Raw genomic sequence first — 26,667 nt, 5'->3', positions numbered from 1 at the left:
TCTATGGGTCACAGACTCACTGCTGTGATTGTGTGCAAGGGATCTGCAACTAAATAATAGCTTTTAATCTTTTATATCTGCCTTATGTTCAACTGTCCCAATACTTATGCTCACATCAATGAGTGGGATGAACTCTAAAAGTGCTGTTCTTTATATGTGTTGAAATGGCTAATAATAAAATGTGACATTCTGTAGTTTTGTCTCATATTCATCTTTTAATAATATTTGCAAATGTCTTGACTCCACAGGCAACAGAGCAATTTTGACTTTACCGTTCCAATACTTATGGAGGGCACTGTATATATAGTGTGTGAATATAAATGAAATGTGCATATACTGTATATTTATTTATATATATATATATATATATATATATATATATATATATATATATATATATATATATATATATATATATATATATATATATATAATGAATGAAATACTGCTGCCATGGACATGACATATGGCGCTGGCCGATATGTTCTAACTAAATCTGATATCATCACATCATTATAGATTGATGATTGGTTTCTTTTCACATCAGCAGCCAATGAGCTCGCTGGTCAACATTAAAATACTTAGCTAGTGTTTGCTGTAGCAGTTGTAGCACGTTTCAGAAACCCTCCACCTTCCCCAGCTCCACCTGTATAGATCTGCTACGGGGTATTTTCATGTACGTTAAATAGGTGGCTTGTTTTGTGTAAGTTATGTGTGTAGCAACTTTAAAAAAAATAAAGAAATTGTTTTATTCTTTGACAGAATATCTATTTGAAAATAGTTTATTTTATTTAGCTTAGTTTATTTATAGTTTATTTAGTCCACAGTTAATTAAACCTCACCTTAGTATGTGAGTTGATTTAGACAGTTATCAATCATATCATTCAGCTTGGTTGTAGAAAATATGATTGCAAACAACAGCATGCAAACGATCAAAAGGTGCAACAAACAGATGTAGGCTGTGCTTTTGTAATTAAGTGTAATTGTATGTGTGTGTGTGTGTGTGTGTGTGTGTGTGTTTGCGCGCACTTGTGTGTATACTGTACATATAAAATTATATAAAAGTATGCCATACTAAAAAAAGAACAAACCAGTCTAAGGTGGATTGATTGGAGGTGGTTTGAGTAGTTCTGGTTCTGGTCTCAGTGCGTTTGGGTTGGATTGGCCCTACAGTCTTCTGCAGCTGTGCTGTATTATCACATGTCGTTGTGTACAGTGAGTATGGGGGCTAGAGGGCGAAACTGATCGGCACAGTTGTAGCGTCAGTGTAGCGGCTGCTATTGTGCTGGTACACAGGTACAGTAATTAAACTGTCTCACCGCCGAATCCCCTCTGCCTGCCAGCTGCTGATGTATTATAGAGACATTCAGCTAATCGATTAAAAGTGCTCAGACAGGGGAGATGTTTGACAGCCCAGCGCTAAGATGAAATTAGTGCGAGGTGTGTGTGTATGTGTGTGAGGCCGCAAGTGACCACGGCCCGGTGGGAGCAAAGCTGGGTAACACGGACAGTGTATGTGCTGATACGCGTGTAATTAGGAGCGCCGTGTTTCAACAGGATTTCCAAATGATCCCGAAAAAGCACAGGGGTAAAAACAAGGGGGCCGAGGAGGAATCCGGGGGCGAGGGATGCGGCGGAGGGGGCCGATGTGCTTTCCAACAAACTTGGCCTCCATCCAGCGTGGCTGAAAATTACATGAAATTATTCAGCTGCGGGGGAATGTGAAATCACACTAATTGGCTTTTGAAGTAGCCCGTGTGTGCGGCTGGAAAGGCCAAGGCCGGCCGCGGCGCACCCGCTCGGGAGATCCGCACGGCCTCAATCGATTTCACAGCTGATATTTCTTCGAATCAACACTTATTTTACATTGCACGCGGGGGCCCCTTTTAAATGTAAATCTGGTGTAAACTGCACTTGTTGGTCCGAGCACAAACAAGGCGGGAGGGTGTGTGCAAACATGGAAATAAGCAGAATTTATTTACTTCAAAAGGCGGCGCCGACCATTCGCTTTCGAGAGGGAACCTGGTAAACATTTGCAGTTTGTCTTCTTCCAACTGTTCGACCAAACAAATCTCTAAAATTCAGTGTGTTTTATTAGCTGCCAGTGTCCAGGAGCAGAACATGGATTTTACAGGGAGTAAAAAGAGGGCTGTGTGTGGGATGGACCCCTGTGGATCGATCTCACGAAAACCTGGCCGAATTTGATAAATCTTAAGAAAAAAAATATGCTCGTAGAAGTGCATTTGGTAACACTTTACTTGAAGCCTTTATGTATAATTGATTATAAAAAAATTGTAATGCCTTAATTATGCCTTGTAATGCATCTTGTAATTCATCTTATGAATAATTCTAACCACAGTTATATATTATATAATACTTATACTGTATATTTATTGTTACACCTTTAAAAAATATAATACAAACACATGATAAAGAACCAATTTTAGATGTGTTAAGGACTTTGCGAATATTGTAACACTTTTTAACTTTGGTTACAATTATTTATGAAAATATATAATGCATTACAACTTAAATAGTTTTGTAATGCATTATATATAAAGCCTTCAAGTAAAGTGTTATGTATTTTTAAGACCATTTTTTGCAGTGTGACATTACTTTAATTATAATTAAGAATTATTACACCTCCAAATTCATTCCTGAAAAAAAATTGTACTGTACTGCCAAAACCTGTATTAAATTGTGTTATTTAAAATATTGATTTTCAATAATATTATTGTATTTTCACAAAATATTTATACATCATGGTTTATTGCATTGTCTTTAATTTTCTTATTTAAATTCTGAAAAACATCATTAGATTACAGTACTTTTTTATTTAAAAAAAAATTATGTAATAAGTATGATCGTTGATGTTTTTGAGAAATGCAAAGACAATAAAAAAAATCTAAACACAGAGATAATGTAAATTAAAACAAATAAATAAAATTATATCACTTATGTTGCAAATTAATCTTCTAAGATATGAACTCTTCCTAAATGTCTGTTCAATCTGTTTTATCAAACATAAATTTTTGTCTTAATAACATAAATATAAATGTCTTTGAGACTCTTATAATGAGGCTTATAATGAACCCGGGAACCAGATGAAAGCTCGATATTGTTTGTGCCACCATCAAATAACGCCAAACGGGCTTCGTAAAAAAGTGTGTATTCAGCAACACCATGCTTGTTTCCATTGAATTATGCTGCTCAAAAACAATGACATGTTTTATGTGCTTCCAGCTCACATAATCATCACAATTAGAAGCAGCTTTACGAGGGTCTCGCACTTCTAAACACTGAGTTTAGCCCAGGCTGCAGCTCTTGGCCTCAAAGCTCACACGCTTTCAAAAACACTCCTTTGAACTCATCTGAGGCTTGTTTAAAATACAGACCCGCGTCTTATGCTGGAACTCAGCCTCATTCAGGTGCAAACAGCTCATACTCTGATTTAATATGCTGATTTACTATCAGTGTTGGAAAGCAGTTGTGCTGCTTATTTATTTCTTTATACATTTATTTATAATACATTTATTTTATCTATTATTTATTTCTAAGATAATTTTAGTATTCTTGGAATAAAAGAACAGCATTTATTTTATTTATAATAGAAATGTTTTATAACAACATCCATCAACATCCACTACTGTTCAAAAATTATGGATACATTTATTCAGCAAGGATGTAATTTTTTTAAAAATGTTTATTAATTTTTTTTTTTTTTTTAAGTGATAGTAAAGACATACTGTTAGGAAAGATTTCTATATTTTGAAAATCCCTGCCAGGATCCAGAAAAAAATATTAAGCAGCACAATTGTTTCCAACACTGACAGTAATCAAATATCAAATCTGCACATTAGAATGATTTCTGAAGGATCATTTGACACTTAAGACTGGTGTAATGGCTGATCAAAATCCAGCTTTGCATCACAGAAATAAATATAAAGAATATTAAAACAGAAAACGATTATTTTAAATTGTAATATTTCACAATATTACTGATTTTGACTGTATTTTTGATCAAATAAATGGAGGCTTGATGAGCATAAGAGATTTTTTTCAAAAATAGCAAATTTTTGAAAGGCAAATTTCCAGCAAATTTATTAACGTGATCAATATCAAAAGCAGCAGGCTGACCATGAGCAGCTTTGAGCACTACATTGCATTTCATCCTGTAGTTCTCAAACACATCTGGGTGTTCATATATTCTCACGTGATTTGGCACTGTCCTGTCTCCCTGTAGCACTCACTGTCTTAGGTGTCTTACATTACAGATGATGGCTTTCCTAAAGACAGAAGTAGAAAAACAATTATTTTATTTAATGCACAACATTTACAAATCATACTATTATTGTTTAATACATCAGTACATGTTGGAATTAACATTAGACAAGCATAAGTGATGAAAAATGTTTACGGTTAGCTTGAAGAGTTAATGTAAAGAAATACAAAGAATCAAATGGAAGAAAACAAGAACTTGTCCTTACCTGAATGGAAATGTGCGCTGTATATCTGTATGTCTATTCTGCTTCTCACTTCACTGCTGCAATCCAGGCGTGTTTCTCAGACATCAAAACCCTTTCATTTCAGATTATTTATAAATTAATGTTAGTTCCAGGCCAGAGGGAGCACCCAACCACCGAGCAACAAGGATCTAATTTTAATTTTGACATTTTAAACAGCAGAATTAAATAAATTAATCGCAATCCCACTGTGCATCAAGCGCCTGCCGCCATTGTTTTGAATGCGCTCGAACGCTAACCGCCCGAGGAACAAAGACGTCACTTCCTTATTCCGCTGAATATCCGTTGAATTGGTCCATATGTGTGTGTACTGTGTATATTTATTATGTATATAGAAAGACACACACATACAGTATATATTTAGAAAATATTTATATGTATATATTTATATTTCTAGAATTTATACTATATATAAATATATTTATTATATAAACATATTTTTCTTAAATGTATAAATCCCTGTGTGTGTGTTTATATATACATAATAAACACAAAAACCTTTATTTTGAATGGGATTAATCGTTGCCCAGCACTAATTTATTTATTTATTTCAATACAATTAAATTTAATGTGGTCTAAAACATTTACTAGAGGCTACATCTTTTAGCATTTGAATTTAGTTACATTATTTAACATATTAATATTTCTGTTTATTCATTTGAATATTTTAAAATGGAATATTAATTATATTAATAAATATATATATATTAATATATTAATTTAAATAATTTTTAGTTATCTTGGAGTAGTCTAAAGCCCCTTAATTTAGAACTACTAGTTTAAAACTTTGTACCCCATTGATTTTCGTTGTATAGAAAACAAACTGTCTTCAAAATGTCTTCTTTTATGATAGAAAATCATACATTACATGAGGGTAAATAAATGAAGACAGAATTGTCCGTTTTTGGGAGAACTGTCACTTTAAAGAGCATTTTGCAGAACGCTTCCGTGAGAAACCTGAGCTGAGATACAGTAAGTAAAAGTTTTTCTGCTGTGATTAGTCAGACGTTGCATGGAAAACACCTTTAGCAGAGGCTGCAGCCGTGAAACGCGTTTGTATTCGGCTCATTACTCAGCAAAGTCAGCTGAGAAATGTGGCGGGCCGCGCTGCTCTGATGCTACACCGGTTACAGTGTTTGCTGACATACATATTCCTCCATGCCACTAACGAGGAAGGGAGATTACCTCAGCACCTCCAAGTGTGTGTGCGTGTGTAAGTTCTTGCTGAGGCAGAGGAGAGCCACTGGACTGCCTCACGGAATGCAGTAAATGGAAGCCCACCTACTTCACCCCAGTCAACCCCCTCAAACCTCACTGGATTCGCCCCAACGATCCATCTGTGAGACCCACAGCCCCTGTCAAACGTTCATTCATGGTGAACGGGCTAAAAATCCACCATTGCTCTTGAATTCACTGTGAAGTGTGTTCCTTTCAAAAAAAGCTTCATGCCATATTCACCTGTCCTGTCCCAGTAAGCACAAGACGTGGAGGAGCATTCTGTTTTAATGTGCAAGCATCCGATAAAAGATCTAAAAAGCAGATTTAGGGTGCTTTCACACCTGTAGATTGATTGCTTTGTTCCAAAACAGGGATTGATAGAATTACAATATTGCTTTTTATTCTTGGTGCGGTACGCTTTCACATGGCAAAGTTTCTAAACGGATCAAAATTGTTAATACAAGGCACGTACGAGTAAACTGTCCTCTCATTGGTCAAAGTTTCAGTCTGAACATGAGTTTAACCTACAGCTACAGTATGTGGGAATTTGAACCAATGAGAATACACTATGGGCGGAGCTATCCAATATGACATCACATAAATAGAATCAGCTGAGCACCCAAATGTTATTCTTTTGTTTGAGTTCTTGTTAAAAACAAGTTTTAGAGGGAATTTTGTATGCTTGTTTACATGGTGTTTTTCTTTTTTCTAAAAACAAGTTAAGTTCAAAACTCAGCCTGCAGCCAGAGCTAAAGATTTCAAAGATCTGACTTTCATGAAGTGTAAACTTTTCTTGACAGGTGATTGAATCGATCCATGAATTCATCTGTGGGGTGGGGTTTGCAGTGATGTTGGGACTAAAACTAAAATGACGTGTTTGCATGCAGTCAGCCACTATCTCATAGAGAAGCCTTTGCTGCTTCTACCTGCCTTCATTTCCTCTATTTTCTCTCGTCCTCCTCTTTAGCACATGATAAAACACTCACTGGCTGCCTCTGACCAATCGCGTTTGCAGTAGAGCAGTTAAACTGTTTTATTGCCGCCACCCTCAAAGCTTCGGAGTCTTCAATATTCCCTGTAATGGTAGATTAATTTCTGGTTTGCTAATGCAATCCCGGACAAAATACTTTAAACAGGTTTTAAAGGGAGAGTGAGGGGGGTGTTTGTGGGGATGGCGGGTGGCTGGAAAAGAAGCAATCGGTGCACAAAAGCAATCAGGCCGTCGAGGAGGACAAAGCCAGCACTGCTTTCCTGAGGAAGCACCACAACATGTGAAATTGACCTGTTCCCTCACCTAATTCTCTGCCAAGGGCAAGTGTGTGAGGAGGTGCGCACACACACACACAGAGGACCGTAGAAGAGATCCATTACACTGTCTTCTGCAGGAGAGATCTTAAAAACGTAGTGGAGAGGAGGCAGATAAGAGAAACAGCCGATAAGACCTGCTGTATGTGGCTTTACCTGCACCACGCTGCTGCTTCATTATAGCAGTGACATCTTCTGCTTTGCATTTTTGGTAAAACACAGAACAAGAAACAATTGAGCAGTACTGTATAGCCACTGAGGAGGAAAGGTTGAGGTTTCCTCCAACATTCAGATTAGTGCTTGACTGGTATGTGTTGTTCAGGGGTTGACTGTAATATTTTACAGTCGCTCCCTCACAGTCCTGAATATGGGGTTATATTCTTGTAGCTGCGAACAGTTCAAACCACACGCTATCACACACAGGTTAGATAATAGAGCTGAAGGGAATGCTTTACAAAGGCTCTCAGATAATGCACTGAACAAATAGGTCTGATAGCAGATCTTAATTAAATCATGATGATGCTCGATACGGTTTGGTCAAATCCTTTTTGTTATTGGTCTGTTTTCTGCAGTTTCGTTCTTTAAATTTAGGATACCTTAATATAAATAAACTTTTAATGCAAGCATTATATATATTTTTTATGTAAATTTAATAGAATTATAATGTTTATTATCCAAATAAATAGTTTTTTTTATTATATTTTCCATTATATCAAAATCAACATGTATTTCATTTTAAATAATAACCCCAGGAAAGGACTTTTGGATTATTGATGATAGCTTTTATTTATGCATTGTTTTTTTGTTTTGTTTTTAGCAAAATCACTTAAATATATAACTCCATCACATAGTAGTTATAAATTTGTTTTTGAAAATAGTTTGTTGTTGACTTTAGAGTGTACTCTTGATTGTGAGATCTTAAATAGCACTGGGATCTTAAAAAGCACTAACAGGTCTAACTAGTCTAGACCAATCTACACTTTTAAGTCACAATTCTTAAAGGAAATAAATATATATATATATATATATATATATATATATATATATATATATATATATATGTGTGTGTGTGTGTGCGCTTAAATGAGAAAAAGCCGTTTAGGCAACTGCCCAATGATTTCTGAATTTTGCAGATTAATTTCGATAAATGTTTAGGCTGCTTTGTGAGTATAAAATCCTTGTTTTTTTCCCCCTTTAATATTTATTGAGACAGACTTGTTCTGAGCAATGCTCATGTTCACCTCTATCTCCACGCTGACCTCTATGTAATGAACTAGTTGTAGTGTACTAAATCAGCGCAGAGTATTTAACACAACGGAGGAACTAATTCCTCCATTTAACTCAACATTTGCAATGAGATGACTTGTACCCTAATGGCTAGTAATTAATTCTTACCACCTCCCTCTCTTCCTCTCTCCCTCCCTTTATATTCCCCTCCCCCCATTTTTCCTCCGTCGTGCTCTGAGGATAGTTCTACTTTTCCAATGCTTTATCTAATGCATAATGTTCATTTCAGGCCCCTAATTAGGTTTAAATGAAAATTGGCTCTGCAGAAAGATGGATAGCTGGGAACGCATCAAACCACCCAGCATGTCCCGGAGTTGTGAGGCTGAAAATGCAATTTGGTGAAGCAGTGCTGCGAGGAGCGCAGAGTTCATTAATTTTTACATGCAGGTACTATCCCAGAGGTGCACCTGACATGCTCCGACTCTACCTGGACATGAACACAAATACCGGCCCCTTTGAGTACCACTCGCTTTTATTGCTGCTCTTTTACTCTGCTATTGCTTCCACAGGTACAGACACTGCCCACATACATGCGCTGTTCCGAAACCTAGCAAGCTGCCTGACTAGACGGCATTTGAGTATTACAAGCACACTTTTACAGTAGGTTACAGTAGTACCCTTTAGTTACTAATATGCACTCTTTAGACACTGATATGCACCCTTTCAGTACTGATATGTACCTTATAGGTATTAATATGCACCCTTTAGTTACTAATGTGTACCTTTTAGGTACTAATACACACCCTTTAGGTATTAATACGCACCCTTTAGGTACTAATATGCACCCTTTAAGTGCTAATACGCACCCTTTAAGTACTAATATACACCCTTTATAGGTAATCATACGCACCCTTTGAGTACTAATATGTACCTTTCTTTAAGGTGCTATATGCACCCTGTAGGTACTAATAAACCCCCCTTAGGTAATAATATGCACCCTTTGGGTACTATTATGTACCTTTAAGGTACTATATGCACCCTAAGGTACTATAAGACCAGGGACTTATGTGAGGATCCTGTTTATGGACTTCAGCTCCGCTTTTAACAACATCATCCCGGAAACCCTTCAGAATAAACTAACCCAGCTCTCCGTCCCCACCTCCGTCTGCCAGTGGATCAACAGCTTCCTGACAGACAGACAGCAGTTAGTAAAGCTTGGTAAATTCACATCCAGCACTCGAACCATCAGCACTGGAGCTCCTCAGGGCTGCGTACTCTCCCCACTGCTCTTCTCCCTCTACACCAACGACTGCACATCTAAAGACCCCTCTGTCAAGCTACTGAAGTTTGCAGACGACACCACACTGATCGGCCTCATCCAGGACGGTGACGAGTCTGCTTACAGACAGGAGGTTAAGGAGCTGGCTGTCTGGTGCAGTCTTAACAACCTGGAGCTTAACACGCTCAAAACTGCGGAGATGATAGTGGACTTCAGGAGAAACCCCCCTGCTCTCCCCCCACTCACCATCATGAACAGCACTGTGACTGCAGTGGAGTCATTCAGATTCCTGGGCACCACTATCTCCCAGGACCTGAAGTGGGAAGGCCCAGCAGAGGTTGTACTTTCTTCGCCAGCTGAGGAAGTTCAACCTGCCACAGGAGCTGCTGAAACAGTTCTACTCCGCCATCATTGAATCCATCCTCTGCACTTCAATAACTGTCTGGTTCAGCTCAGCTACCAAATCTGACCTCAGAAGACTACGGAGGGTAGTCCGGACTGCTGAGCAAATCCATTGGTTCAACCCTCCCCACTCTCCAAGAACTGTACTTATCCAGAGTGAGCAAAAGGGCTGGTAAAATCACTCTGGACCCCTCACACCCAGCACACTCCCTCTTTGAGCTGTTACCGTCTGGTCGACGCTACAGAGCTCTGTGCACCAGAACGACCAGACACAGGAACAGTTTCTTCCCTCAGGCAATCCATCTCATGAACACTCAACAATAAACGTGGAACACACAACTATAATACACTATCCATTCACCACACTCACTAATTTTATCTTTATTTTCTCATTTCTAATTTGCACATACTTGACCTGTACATACATAGTTGTCTATATTATATATTGTGTTTTTGCTGCTTTGTACATTGCCTTTTGGTTAATTGTTGTTATTCTTTTATTATCTGTGTCCTGTCCTGTTGCTGTCTTTCTGTTGCACTGTGGAGCTTCTGTCACTACAACAAATTCCTTGTATGTGTAAACATACTTGGCCAATAAAGCTCATTCTTCCTTAGGTACCAATATACGCCCTTTATGTCCTAATACGCACCCTTTAGGTACTAATAAACACCCTTTAGGTAATAATATGCACCTTTTGGGTACTATTATGTACCTTTTAAGGTACTATATGCACCCTTTAGGTACTAATATACACCCTTTAGGTAATAATATGCACCTTTTAGGTACTACTACATACCTTTTAGGTACTAATATGCACCCTTTAGGTACTAATATTTACTTTTAAGGTATTAAATACACCCTTTTGGTACTAATATGCACATTTTAGGTATTAATATTCACCGTTTAGGTACTAATATGTAACTTGCACGTACTAATACACACCCTATAGGTACTAATATGAACCCTTTATTTATTGTAAATATACTTATATTCATTCAGTATACAAAAATATTGATGAACAATACTTCAAATCTAATTGAAATTTGACTATTTTACCAGAAATTGCTAGTGCTGTTTTTGTTTTCCCTGTAGAGGATTGTGTGATTAGCTTAGAAACATGCAAATGGAAAACTCTATTGGAATTCATTGTTAGTAGAAGTAAGCTTCATATAAGATGCTGTATCTGTGTGGTGTCTGAGGAGTTGTTGTCTATTTAGTGTTCCAAATCAGTCACTTTTGAGGTTCCATTTCAGTTAGGATGTTGTCTTAGAAGGCAATTGCCTATGAAGGCAGTAAACAGAAGACAGCCTGCTAGGTTTTGTCTATCTATCTGTCTGTCTGCCCAGGCTGTCTGTCTGTCTATGCTGTCTTTCTGTCTAGGCTGTCTGTCTGTCTGTCTAGGCTATCTGTCTGTCTAGGCTGTTTGGGTCAGTTTGATTCACCCTGTATGAGTTTGTAAGCCTCCGTGTGAGCGTCATAACATAAAGCGCTGTTCATGACTGTAATCCGAGGCTCAGATCCAGGACCTCTTTCTTTCTCTTTGTTTCTTCCTCCTTCTCTCTTTCTCTTCTCCTCACTGGATCATGTCATTGTGGGTTAGCTCCTAATTACTCTCTCCCAGAGACGTTCCAAATATTCCCCTGGTGCTAATATTTTTCTGCCTCAATGACTCATTATGTTGTTTGGCAGCCTGAAACATCAGCCTTTCAATGTCTGAGCGCCGCAGCTTATGTACAGTCTTCCACCTCTACACCTCTCTCTCTCTCTCTCTGCCGACTACTCCAGTTGCCGTGGCATTACAGGTTGTTCTGTGCAGTCTGAATGTGTCTGTAATCATCTATGTTATAGATTCAATAGCGTGACGCCTGAGTCTCGTATCTGCTCACCCTCTGTTGATTGCACACAGCGATTAGCCACCCTTTTAAGGCATCATTCTGCTATAAGGCCAATGTGCCCGGTCTATACTCTGTCTTCTTACACTGTCATTTCCTTTCTGTCCTTTATTTGATTTTTTTGCTCAGGTGTTCATTGTTCATAGCTTAGGAAACTTAATTAAGTTATTACTTATGTTTTATTGAAGTATAACACATTGAATACAGTATGTTTCCCCACTTAGATGAATATATATTCATTTTGGGTCAATACGATTTCAACTGAAATCACCTGAAAATATACATTTGTATTTATTTATTTATTACATACATATTGGGGTCAGTATTTCTTGTTCATTTCTTCCTGATTTTTTTACTAATACTATATACTAATACTATATACCAAGATATATATATACATATATATATATATATATATATATATATATATATATATATATATATATATATATATATACTGTATATATATATATATATACTGTATAAATACATACATATTATTTCAACTGAAATAACATGAAAATGTTAAGCTTTTAGTTTTTTTATTAATCATTTTTTAGTTTTACTAATATAATACTATATATTATTATACTTTTTTATTCTTACTTATACAGTGCCCTCCAAAAGTATTGGAACGCTAAAGACAAAATTGCTCTGTTGGCTGTGGAGTCAAGCCATTTACAAATATGATTAAAAGATGAATATGAGACAAAACTACAGAATGTATAATTTTATTATTGGGTGATTCAACACATAGATGTTTTACCAGCTAAGAAGTTCAGCACTTTTAGAGTTTCATCCCCCTATCTGTTGTGAGCATAAGTATTGAAGCAGTTGCCTCACAGGTCTTTCTAAGTGATCAGCTGTGTCCTGTTGCATTAATTCTTCAGATGTTAAAAGCAGGGAATGTGTCGTATCAGTTATATCCATTACTTCTGTATTCTGAATCTTGCATTCGATGATGACGCACACAAACCAGGATGAAGATGAGGGAACTGACTTTGAGAGAAAAGCAAGCAATTTGGATGCTAAAAGAAAAGAGGAAGTCAATTAGAGCTCTAGCAAAAACAAAGGGCATGGAGAAATCAAGAGTTTGGAAACCACCAGCAACCAAAAACTACCTGATCGGCTGAGAAAACAACAGTAGTTGATGACAGAAAAATCATAAAAGCTGTGAAAATGAACCCTAAAAGACGTGTCTGTAAAAACACCAACAACTTCCAGAAAGCTGGGGTGATGCTCTGACAATCTACTGTCCTCAGGAGACTTTGACACAGAATTACAGATGCTACACAGCAAGATGCAAACCTCTGACAGCACCAAAAATAGAAAGGCAACATTAGAGTTTGCTAAAAAGCACAAAGGTGAGCCAGAAGAGTTTTGGAACTGTTTATGGACCGATGAGACAAGGATGAACCTTTATCTAAGTGATGGGAAATCAAAAATGTGGAGAAAAAAAGGGAACTGCAATGATCCCAAGCATACAGCCTCATCTGTAAAGCATGGTGGAGGTGGTGTCATGGCATGGGCATGCATGGCTGCCTCTGGAACAGGCCCTCTCAACTTTACTGATGACTTAATGTATGATGACAGTAGCAGAATGAATTTGGAAGGGTACAAAACCATCTTGCCTACCAATATTCAAGAAAATGCCACCAGATTCATTGGGAAGTGCTTCATATTGCATCAGGACAATGACCCAAAACACCCTGCCAGTTCAGTCAAGGAATTTATAAGAGCAAAGAAATGGAAAGTCTTAGATTGCCCAAGTCAATCTCCAGATTTAAATCCGATTGAACATGAATTTCACCAGCTGGAGAGGAGAGTAAAGGCAGAAACTCCCCAAAACAAACAACAATTGGAATTGGTTGCATTGAAGACTGGGAAAAGTATTTCAAAGGATGAGAGCAAGAGTCTGGTGATGTCTATGGGTCACACACTCACTGCTGTGATTGTGCGCAAGGGATCTGCAACTAAATAATAGTTTTTAATCTTTTATATCTGCCTCGTTCAACTGTCCCAATACTTATGTTCACATTAATGAGTGGGATGAAACTCTAAAAGTGCTGTTCTTTTTATTTGGTAAAACATGTATTTGTTGAAACGGCTAATAATAAAATGTGACATTCTGTAATTTTGTCTCATATTCATCTTTTAATCATATTTGCAAATGTCTTGACTCCACAGCCAACAGAGCAATTTTGTCTTCACTGTTACAATACTTATGGAGGACACTGTATATTAAAATATATATGTTCTAAATTATCAGAAAAAATTATAGAATTAAATTGAAAATAAATGTATCAGATTGTTAAGAAATTAAATGGATTTAAAGTGATTTTAGTGAGTCATAGTGTTCCAAAAATTTGTTCTTTTTGACTGTTCAAAAAATAATTAATGGTTGCTGCTTTTCCATAACAGGCATATTGCACATTTTTATAAAGAGTATTATGTTAGTATATAATAAATTAGAGCACACTAGAGGAGATGCATGTGAGATTACTGGATATTTTTAATTTTTTTCTCTGGAGAAGATCTCAGCCTAGGAGAAACTATTGAGATATTAATGAGATCTTTTTTTTTTTTTTTGATGACTGCACATTAACACAGAATCTTCTTAACTGTCTTAGTCTTGGGAATTTTGCCAGGTAGGATGTATTGAAGTCAAGGACATCTGTGGAGGACAACATGGCGGCGTTTCAGCGCACATGTTTTGATGTGTGTGCGGTGAGACGGTGTGAGGCGGGCAGTTTTAGTGTTGTATCTGTTAGATGCATGTAATGCTTCCATCGTGAGCTGTGAGAGGAAAGTGTCTGGAAAACACAGACTTCATGGTACATAGAGCGGCCTTGATGTTCCTTCAGCCCCTCACAGAACACACCTCAACCATGACATCCGCCGTTATGTGTTTCAGTGCAAAGAAAACTAGAGGAAAGTGGAAAAGTCTGGTCTTTCATTCGGAAAGTTGTTTTATTTTCTGTAGCACTTGTATTAATGTCTTAATATTGTATTCCGTTTGACTGGATCATCCATGCTGAGAATTTCTCCCTCGGCCTCATCAGCGTGTGAATTATTAAACAGTGTAAGCATAGTTAATAGTCAAGTGCTGACCAAGTGCTTCAGGATTTCTGGGTCTTGTTCAGCAAACCTACGGAAATCCACCAATCAGTATGCTTCATTTTGCAAGAAAACACTAAGAAACGTTGGCATTTTGTTATTTTTTTTCCACACTTCTCAAGTCTGAAAGCAGTCTGAATCCGGTCCAGTTCTCCACCGTCCCGCAGCACGCATCCTGCAGGCCTGGCCGGCTTCGGTTTGGTTTCTGAACAGAATCAGAATCAGAATGAGCTTTATTGGCCAAGTATGTTTACACATACAAGGAATTTGTTGTCGTGACAGAAGTTCCACAGTGCAACAGAAAGACAGCAACAGGACAGGACACAGATAATAAAAGAATAATATACAAATATCCAAATAGGCAATGTACGAAGCAGCAAAAACACAATATATAATATAGACAACTATGTATGTACAGGTCAAGTATGTGCAAATTAGAAATGAGAAAATAAAAATAAAATAAGTGAGTGTGGTGAATGGATAATGTATTATAGTTGTGTGTTCCATGTTTATTGTTGAGTGTTTCCTGAGGGAAGAAACTGTTCCTGTCTGGTCGTTCTGGTGCTCAGAGCTCTGTAGCTCAAAGAGGGAGTGTGCTGGGTGTGAGGGTTCCAGAGTGATTTTACCAGCCCTTTTGCTCACTCTGGATAAGTACAGTTCTCGGAGAGTGGGGAGATTCGCTCAGCAGTACGGACTACCCTCCGTAGTCTTCTGAGGTCAGATTTGGTAGCTGAGCTGAACCAGACAGTTATTGAAGTGCAGAGGATGGATTCAATGATGGCGGAGTAGAACTGTTTCAGCAGCTCCTGTGGCAGGTTGAACTTCCTCAGCTGGCGAAGAAAGTACAACCTCTGCTGGGCCTTTCTGACAATGGAGTCAATGTGAATATCCCACTTCAGGTCCTGGGAGATGGTGGTGCCCAGGAATCTGAATGACTCAGTCACAGTGCTGTTCATGATGGTGAGTGAGGGGAGAGCAGGGGGGTTTCTCATGAAGTCCATGATCATCTCCACAGTTTTGAGCGTATTAAGCTCCAGGTTGTTAAGACTGCACCAGACAGCCAGCTCCTTAACCTCCTGCCTTTAAGCAGACTCGTCACCGTCCTGGATGAGTCCGATCAGTGTGGTGACGTCTGCAAACTTCAGGAGCTTGACAGAGGGGACTTTAGAGGTGCAGTCATTTGTGTATAGGGAGAAGAGCAGTGGGCAGAGTACGCAGCCCTGAGGAGCTCCAGTGCTGATGGTACGAATGCTGGATGTGAATTTACCAAGCTTTACTAACTGCTGTCTGTCTGTCTGTCAGGAAGCTCTTGATCCACTGGCAGACAGTGGTGGGGACGGAGAGCTGGGTTAGTTTATTCTGAAGGGTTTCCGTGGTGATGGTGTTAAAAGCAGAGCTGAAGTCCACAAACAGGATCCTCACATAAGTCCCTGGTCTGTCCAGATGCTGCAGGGTGAAGTGCAGTCCCATGTTGACTGCATCATCCACAGACCTGTTTGCTCTGTAGGCAAACTGCAGAGGGTCCAATAAGGGACCAGTGATGTCCTTCAGATAAGCCAAAACCAGTCTTTCAAATGATTTCATGGCTACAGACGTTAGAGCCACAGGTCTGTAGTCATGAAGTCCAGTAATTTTGGGTTTCTTTGGGACAGGGATAATGGTGGAGCGTTTGAAGCATGAGGGGACTTCACACAGCTCCAGTGATCTGTTGAAGATCTGTGTGAAGATGGGGGCAGCTGGTCAGCACAGGATTTCAGACAGGCTGGTGACACACCGTCTGGGCCTGGTGCTTTCCATCTTTTGTTCTTTCTGAAGGCCGCTGCTGCACTTTGGTAATGGATTGTTTATCTATATGGCTGCACTGGAGGGCAGCGCAGGCAGCCTGCCTTGTGCTTTAATGCGGTTTGCCATAATGAATGCATTTCCAAATTAGATGAGGCTTTTTTTCCCCCATTATTTTCTTTTGCTCATCCCGTGGTATTGATTCAGTTGCGGTGCCCCCTGAACTTGACCTTGCTTGGGCTGGTCAATGTCAATATCTCATCCTCCTTTGCCTTTCCTCGTCAGAGCAAACTATCGATAGCTGCATTTAGCAACCGGGACTCTCAGGATCTAAAGATCCATACGCATTTCGGAGGTGTCGGAATAAAGCATCAGCCTTTCGTGAGAATGAGAGAGCAGCACAGCATCCTTAAAGTCTACATGAAATCAAACTGACCTTGTACACGATTCTGTATCCTGAAGAAGATAAAATGTGAGAGTCAAAAAGGATTTGAATGAATTGATATTATTGGTTAATGTAATTTTAAAGCTGTTTTATCAATTGAATTATACATTTTTTTATGATTAAAGAAATATTTTTTTTAAATCGTAAAAAAAAAATTACAACAAATTTTAAATATGATTTTTTTTTTAAGTAAAAAAAAATAAATAAAATAAGATGTCATATAATTGTTTTCATTTAGGGTCTTTTCTCAGCAGATATTCATATATGCAATTAATTTGATTAATTATTCAGCTTGTCATGTAATTAATTTTTGTAATACTTTTAATTGATTGACAGCTCTAATTATTTTTCTCCACTCAGATGGCCTTGATCACACACAAAAAAAGGAGAGTTGTTTTAGAGGTGGAAAAAGTTATAGTTTGATGGATGATTATGAAAAGCTTTTTTTCATCCGTAATAAGACCAGATACATTTTTTAAGAAACAAAATTGCCAATTTTTATATTGTCTTTAAATGATAATTTACAAGCAAGGAAATCCAGTTTACTTAAAAAAAAAAAAAAAAAAAAAAAAACGTTATGGATGTTGTTTCATGTTTAAGACGATGTGATTTGATTGGATTGATACTGTTGGTTAATATTATTTTTAAGAATGTTTTAAAGAGGTGATAAATAAATTTAAGTATTATAATGTCTTAGAAATGTCATTTAGGGACTTTTCTCATCAAATAGTCATATATGCGTTTAACTTGTTTAATTGTATATATGAAGCATGGTCAGGCTGGTCCAAAAACAGGTTTAGAGGTGTTTTGGCCACTTTTCAGTGGTTTAAGTTGGTTTTTCAGCAGGAATGTTTGTGAGTGACTTGACAGAAAAGCATTGACCTGCGATATGCTTCAAAAATCACAGTGTGGTTTCGGCCTTGTCTTTCACCATTATCTTTAGTCACCGTCAAATGACCAGCTCCAACATTCAGCGTTCTCAAGTTTTTCCAGTTAAAACAGCAGGTGTACGTTCTCTGTGTTTTACTACCATCTGGTTTTTCCTGGGGTTTTTTTGCTGCAGCGATGGAAATGAATGGGTTTTGTTCTTGAAATGGCTCTGCTTTGAGGATAATGCGAGCTGTGAGTATGATGATGCTCTCTTTCTCTCGCTCTCCGTCAGTTTTGATATGGATCGTGAGTGGACAGTGCTTGTCAGCTGGAGAGCTTGTGTCCCGCGCTCCCCCGGCCCTCTTATCTCCGGATCTGACACAGTTGTTTCTGCTCTTGATGAGAGGAAATAGCACAATGATAAAATACCAAATCACTTCAGTGGGGACTTCAGAGCCTCTACGAGCTTTCCATAGACAATTATTCCTCACTGAGCGCCTCTTCAAGGTGTAATCTAACATCTCCGTAGCAACTGAGCTGGAGATTTCCACTTGTGCTGCGTACGTTCGCACCGTACGTGTGTTTTAGGCACAGAGATAATACTAGTCACACTGAGGCTGAACACAGACAGACTAATGAACAGGGTTTGGGAGCTTTGGATTTACACTTACTATGTAATGCATCAATAGTGTGACTTCCTGCTACAGAGGTAATTATGGTGCAGATAAATACATGTTTCTGCATGAAAACAACAACATAACTGTTATGAAAGATTTGGAGTTGTAGATCACCTGAAACTGTAATGTGTGTGTGTATATATATATATATATATATATATATATATATACAGTGCCCTCCATAAGTATTGGAACAGTAAAGACAAAATTCTATTTTTTTGGGGGGGGGTTATGGAAATTAATACTTTTATTTAGCAAGGATGCTTTAAATTGATCAAAAGTGATGATAAAGGCATTTATAAAAATGTATATTTCAGATAAATGCTGTTCTTCTGAACTGTCTATTCATCAAAAAAACCTAAAAAATATTCTATACAGTTGTTTTCAACAAAATAATAATAATAATAATAACTGTCTTAAGGATCATGTGACTGGAGTAATGATGCTAAAAATTCAGCTTTGAAATCACAGGAATAAATTACATTTTAAAATATATTCAAATAGGAAACTTTTTATATAGTAACAATATTTCAGAATTTTACTGTTTTGCTGAACAGAAGAGACTTCTTGATTTCTTTAAAAAACTTTAAAAATCTTACTGTTCAAAAACTTTTGACAGCATGTGTATAAATATATAATGCTCATCATCAGATTAGTTATTTTTATGGATTACATGATTACATATTATTCACAATGGCAGTACATTATTTATAATTTATTGCAACTTCAAAATTTCCAACTCAAAAAAATTCAAAAATGCAACGACGATGCATCCAGTGACCTCCACTAATTATTAATATTGGAAGTCTGGACAAACATATTTCAGACTTTGGCTATGTAATGTCGTGTTTTCATCTTTATTAAATGTTTGTTCTTAAAATGTAATGATTCCCAAAGGTATTGAGAGCTGAACCCCTTTGACCTAAAATATTTCCATAAAGTCTGCTTTGAGATTTCAGTAATTTAACAGCATATTTGCATGTTCATGATTTTCTGATGTTGGTGGTCACATTGTCACATTAACATTAATTGTTATCATTAATTATCAGTTTTTCATCAACAACCTACAGTTTTTTTTTTTTTCTTTTTCATGAAGCCCAGATTAGGAAACCCTAATGTAATGTTTGATCATGATATTGATAACAAAGAATAAAATCAATTTCCTTTCGCTTTGTTTTTGTTTTTTGTTTTCCTTTTTTTCAATATGGTACACAATAATCCCAAATCTTTGTGATGAACAAATTAGGTCAAATGTAATCTGAAAGCAATCAAAAAGTAGTCAGACTACACTAGCTAATAAGTGTAATTTTCGTCATGTAATTTGTAATCAGCAATGGACTAAAATTTGCAAGTAATCTACCCAGACTGTATATAGACATGGAATTCCATGAAATCCATTAATGAGAAATGATCTTTTTTGTGTTGGCGTATTTCCTATTTGAACAGGAATTTGAACAGTTGTGCAGGACATTAATCATTAACAGACATGGATTAAAAGCCACAAAACCCATTTTTTGATTTCATAGGGTCTTTCAAAAACTGTCTACGAAGGGCAGGTTTTGGAGCAGAGCTACAGAGAGGGAAAGAGAGGGAGCGGATGAGCGAGGCGTCATTAGCGCAGAATGAAGCGGCTTAAATTTTGATGATATAAATGAGGAGAAAAGATGAGCATGGATTATTGAACACATCATCATGAAAACTTAAACCAGTCAAAGACGTTAAAAGAAACTAATTAAAACAAATGTTTCAACCTCCGTCTTCACGGGCATCACTTATTCAGAGGCCTGCGCGAGGAGAGCGATCCGGCCCTGTCATTATCCAGACTACAGTAAATTATTTAATTACATTTGGCCTGTGAAAACATTAGAGGCAGATTATGGATCGAAGGACACCGGGTGGGAAGGAAAACCAATGGGAAATTTGACATGTAGGAAAATATAGATTATTACTGTTGAATTGTTTGGATAGATCAATACATACAGTGTTTTGTAATATAGAGCAGCTGAGATATTAAAGTTCATTTAACGTTTCACACAATTCAAACTGTTTTTTATGTATTGTATCAGTAAGTTATTGTGTATTTTGTGCATATATCTGTGTGAATTCAATGCAATTAAATTATACATAGTAACCCTATTTTGGCATATTTATGATGAGTATGCCTGAAATGCACAATGTCAATTTCATTTTATGACCATTTGGCTCCTGAAACAGTTGAAGTTTTGATTTTCAGGACCTTTTCTGAAAAGAAAATGTAGACATTTGGAAGTGTAATTGAATTCCCCTAATGTAGATTTTAATGAAGGGTTTGGATTCAGTGAAACGTTGAACTCTAATTTCCATTTGCCCTGATTTCTCAGTATTGTGGTATTTGCTTTATAATCTCGTGAATATCAGCATGGCTTTTTTGCGATGAAGAGTTTCTCTGGCTTGGGTTTCCGCCCTCCTCTTTGAGGGACATTTGCTGTGTTCAAAGACGACCGAACAATGAAACAAGAAGAGTATGTAATTTTGTGAATAAGTTAATGACATGCTGTGTTCTGTTCGGTCTCATCATTTCATTAACTCGCTGCGCTTTTACATGCAACTACACAAGTGCAGGAGATGTTGTGTTGTGTGTGCACGATGGACCAGAGATCACCTTGAGCTTTATCAATTGCGGCGTGACGGGACTCACTCCTGTCTAATGAGAGCAGACGTTGAAGCAAATGAACCAGGTGAAACATGGGAGAAATCTGACATTGTTCAGTTTAAAGCAGTTTAATTAGAAATGTAATTTAAAGTCACCATGAAATCAGAAATGACCCCATGTAGTCTCCTGATCCTACCTTATTTGAAAGAAAATGTTTGTTTGCATCTTTCTTTAGCGTGTAATAACTTACTCCACCTCTCAGCAGACTTTTTCACTTGACTTTATGAATCCCTTTTACTTATCTTCTCTCCTCCAAATGCTTTATTCTGGTACAGTAACATTACATGAACAAATTTATTTGCAAAAGATTAAATCCTATCCTACATTTACTATCCTACTTTTTTCTTTTTTTTTTTACTACTACTTCTACCACTACATTTGATTCAGAACATCAGTTTGTTTTTTTAGATGTATATGAACTCAACAATCACACTTGGATCCGCAACAAAACAAACCTGAGACCACCTCTGATTCGACAATAATTAATAATTATTCTAATATTATAATAATAAATATAATAATCGAGTCACTTTTAGGAACAAAACAAACCAACTATAAGTCTAAAAACATCCTTAATATAATATAATATCTTAATAAATATCTTAATACCTTTAATCAGCTGGAAAAGTATCCATTTCTACAAGTAAAATATATTTCAATTGTAAAGTCTACTTTTAATGGTATAGGTGAATATAAATCTTAATCTATAAGCAAATATAATTTAAACTAATTATATTTTAATTAAGTATTTTTAAGTCTGAAAACCTTAAAATAATATATTTTTTCAACTGCAAATGCATCTGTTCATGTAAGTGAAAAATGGGTCATTTCACACAATTTCTGATTATTATTATTATTTAATTTTAAAGTCCACTTTCAGTGATAGTCCATGTTTTTGAACTACCTAAAGGTGTGAAAACACCCATAATATAATATTTTATAATACCTTAATATCTTTTTTCTTCTGTAAATACATTTTGTGTTATGGACCATAGCCTACATTTTTTTTCTTTTCGATTTTAAAGTTTACTTTTAATAAAAATCAGGGTTTCTTGAAACACAAAAAACACTCTTCATTTTTCTGTGAATATTTTTCACACTCTCTTTCATGAGTAAACATGATATTTTTTCTACTTTGAATGTAAGAATTATATATGCAAATGACTTTTTATGGCTGTTATGATTGGCTAACCTCTTCGCGTGTGAATTGAGTAAGTTAAACATTAGACATTGCTGGTACAAAAAAAAAAAAAGAGTTGTGTCGAGGGACAGATTTACTTTCTGAAATGAACCTTTTTTTGACTGATATTCCCTAGTTCCTGGAAAACATTTTCACAGCCCCGGTTTGATCCTGAAAGTGTCGTCTGATTGCCACAGACTCAATGTGGCCGGTTAGCATGTGAGTTAGCATTCCTTAACACATGAGTTTCCCCGGATTATGCGACTTCCCATTGTGCCGTCCATGGCTTTGACGTTGTCCGTGGCTTCTGACCGCGAGAGCATTGACAGCTTGATGAATTAGGCCTGACACTTGCCAAAATAGCCATCCTGCTGAGCATCTACACTCCGTTAATTGAATTGGCAATTTGTGTAACAGTACCTGCCCCTGAGCCTTTGGTGAAGCCAGAGACCCCCATTTAGCTCCAATAATCCAGGACTAGGGAATAAGAGGTCTAAGCTTCACAAGAAATTATTGCAGATTTAAAATGACAGTCTGATGCCTTGCTGCCAATTTCGCATTCAATGAGAAATAAATTAACAATTGCAATAATGTTGACTTATAAAAGTGAAAGTTAAATTGACTTTCTAATAGCGCAAGCGATTTGAAATTGCCACTGCGGCGAGTAACAAATTGCATTTATTGCAGTCTTGCACCAAATGCTGTTTGTGGCGTGGCGGGTATTGAGGACTAGTGTTACATATTGAAAGTGTCAAATGGAAACAATATTGTCTCATAATAAAATGCCATTAGTCTATATCTGATGCAGACTGTCCATTTGCATGTTCACGAATTGGCGTCAAGGACTTTGGAATATTGCGTTTTTGGAATTGCAATACTCTGAATGAAATACCGTCAGCCTCTATGTCTTTGACAAAATCCCAGTTCTCAATACACCAATCTTGTATATTCTTCAGTGCTGTTACTGTACTGTGCGGGCCTTATTAGGGCAGCTGTGATGTATTTGCTTGCGTTTCCGGCGTAATATATTTGTGTGCGCTCAATCTGGCGTGGCAGGGAGCTAAACTGGAGAAGATGTATTATGGAGAATCATGGCAGGACAGACATTGTGTTGCCTCTGTGCTCCCGCGAGCTCTTTATTCATATATCATTTGCGTCACAAGCAAAATGAAGCAGATTAATAGAGCATAATTCCTGAGATCAATATGCAATTATATTCATCTCTCTGGCTGCTCGACCGGCTGTGCAGAGGGATGGAGACACAGTCGCATAGTCTTGTCGTTGGAGAGTATTGAGTGTGCTTAAACCAGGGGACATTAGAGTAGTTTAAGACTCCTGTATTTGATGTTTTCAATGCACTTGAAAACTGTCTGGATTGGTTTTTATGTCAGTGCAGTGAAGAAATTATGTTTGTGTTAACAGATGCATTGAAGCTGTGAGGTCTCAAAATGCGACAGATTAGGCTTTAAGACTCAACCCACTTGGTTTCGATAAGATCATCTGCGGTTCAACATGTTCACATTTTTCATTATGAAATATTAACTGCAGAGTTGATAGTTTGAAAAGCTCCTCAAGGTCAAGGAATTTGGAGGACGTGTGGCTGATTTCCATGCGGTGGTCTTAAGCGAGGGTCCTTGTATGATGAGAGCTGTTGTCTGGAGATGTCGTCTTTAAGTACAGAGAGGAGGGTAATTTGAAGCTGGTCAAGTGACCTCTTAACTTTGGTATATTCTTCATTGACTTACTTGGACTGCTGGTGTTTGGGATCAGATGTCTGCTAGAATTGGGTTCAGTTCAGGTTGCATTTTATTTGATTTATTTTTATTTGTTTCATTTATTTTTTTACTGTATTTGTAGTGTACTGTGTGGGACTTTTTTCATTTAATTCAATTTTATTTTATGTTTTTATTTTTATTAATTTTATTTTAGATTTTGCAGCATTTTTACTGTATTGCGTGGGGCGTCTTACATTTTATTTTAATTCAATTTTATTATATATTTTACAGTGTTTTTACTGTATTGTGCAAGATTTTTATTTTCTTTTAAATTTGATTAAATTTTATATTTATACTTTATATTATATTTTATTTTACAATGTCTTTACAGTGTTGTGCGGGACTTATTTTCTTTTTCAATTTATTTGAAATTTTATTTTGTTTTAGTGTATTTTACAGTGAATTTACTGTATTGTGTGGGACTTGTTTTCTTTTCATTTTTTTTCTTTTCTTTTATTTATTGGGAAAAAACTCACAGTAAATGTTTGCTTACAATTAAATATGTTACCATGTATTATGTTAAAGTTCTCACTGCAGGTTAATTTTATTTACTTGTTGATTTCCAGTTTAATTCATATTCATTTTTGCCAAGCATCAATTTTGGACCTGTTTGTGTTGCCAAATCTTTTCGAACCAATCTCGACATCAGACAGACTTACGTTTTTCCCAAAAGCTCTAGTGTGTTATTAAGCACACGTGTGTTGAGCGTCAGGCTGTACTGATTGCGTGTGCATGAATGCATGTGTCACCCAGTATTTGATGTACAGGTATGTGTGCATGTTTTCTGTGTGATCCTCAGAGTGTGAGAGCTCCCTCTGCTGTGCGCTGTGAGCCACCGTGTCCGAGTCCCACTGGCTCGGGACTGTTTGTGTTTCCACCCGCAGCGGCGGCTACTGACCCCGGCACTCCAGGGACAGAGCTGAGAGCCCGTCTCTCTCTCTCTCTCCTCCAGTTGCCGCTGCCCTTCCCGCTCATGTTGGCGGCACAAACGTTCCTCCGGGGCGGACACAGGGCTTACCGCTGAAAGCATTACTGAAGGGGAAAAGTGTGTTTACCCAGCTTGAGGCTCTCTGAAGGACATAGGCCTCTCATTTGTGTCTCGGCCCCTCACGTGAGGCTCACCTGGGACACGACGTCCTCCTGTCCCTGTTGCACCCTCCCTGAACGCCAAACGTTGTTTGCTGCTGGTCCTTGAGAATCCTTAATGGCCGTTCAGTGCTTTATTACATCATTAATTGCACTTAATTCAGCAACATTACCCGAACGCCTGGCTAGGCTTGGAAAATTAAGTACAGAGCACTTTGTTATAAAATTCTCTATAATGAGCTCTGGTGGGACAAGGTCTGTTAAGTTTGAAATCACCCCAGGCCATTTTTTAGCAGAGCCTGAGTCGACTTTAAAGTTGGAAACTTGGAAAAAATGCCCTGAGGGCGCTGTTCTCCGGGTGCTTTGCAGCTCAATGGATGTGGCGATATTAGTCCTGCTATAAACAGCAGGCTTTGTAGCGCCGAGCCCGGTTGAATATGCAGAAGGGAGCCTTTCCGTGGCTTTGATTTGCATCTGTGTATTTACAGTACCGGGGGCTTAGTATTATTGGGGCGGAAGTGTTTGTTCAACAGTTTACCGTATCTGTTTAAAATCGCACAGGCGGATTCCGTTTCCATGTCGGTTCGGATTTAAAGCAGAAGTGTGTGTGCGTGTGCGTGTGCGTGTATGTGCCGACACAGTGCGCTCATGCTGTGTGCTTCTCTCCGCAGCTATCGGGTCCCAGCGGAGGCGGAGCCCCAGCGCTGTTGCCTCGGAGATCTTTGAGCCTCACCTTGGCAGCCACATCCTGCAGGTAAGATGAGATTCCAATAGTTTCAACTGTCTTTGTTCATCTAAAACACCCTGATGTTCTTGGGTTGGGACTAACATGAAATCAACACTGGGTATGAAGATCATACTATGCATATTTTAAATGCATAAATTATGTAATGCACACAGGTTTGTATGGATTCATGCTCTTATTTTTATTTAGGCAAAAGAAAATAGGTCTGTATGAGCTGATTTTTAAATTTAATTTAATTTTAAAATTGATTTATTTACTTTTTTGAGAAGAGGGGTCACAAGGTCTGTTTGAGCTGGTTTTTATTTATTTTTATTAGTGCTGTCAAACGATTAATCGTGATTAATCACATCCAAAATAAACGTTTTTGTTTCCATAATATATGTACGTGTACTGTGTATATTTATTATGTATATATAAATACACACACATGCATGTATATATTTCAGAAAAA

General features: G+C 37.4%; 1 protein-coding gene across 1 annotated transcript in view; it reads left to right on the top strand.

Moving 5' to 3' along the window:
* Positions 1-26,667, top strand: part of LOC306850333 (neuronal PAS domain-containing protein 3-like) — a gene marked incomplete at both ends in the record, with an annotated part of 314,937 nt that overhangs the window by 133,439 nt on the left and 154,831 nt on the right. Inside the window, one exon of the mRNA XM_079385905.1 lies at positions 26,143-26,225. Coding sequence (XP_079242031.1) covers positions 26,143-26,225 — 83 coding nt within the window. The remainder of the gene's footprint in view (positions 1-26,142; positions 26,226-26,667) is intronic.

Source organism: Barbus barbus (genome assembly GCF_936440315.1).
Source record: "Barbus barbus genome assembly, chromosome: 30".
NCBI lineage: Eukaryota > Metazoa > Chordata > Actinopteri > Cypriniformes > Cyprinidae > Barbus > Barbus barbus.
The sequence above is the reverse complement of the archived record's forward strand: the minus strand, read 5'-3'. Positions and strand labels throughout refer to the sequence as shown.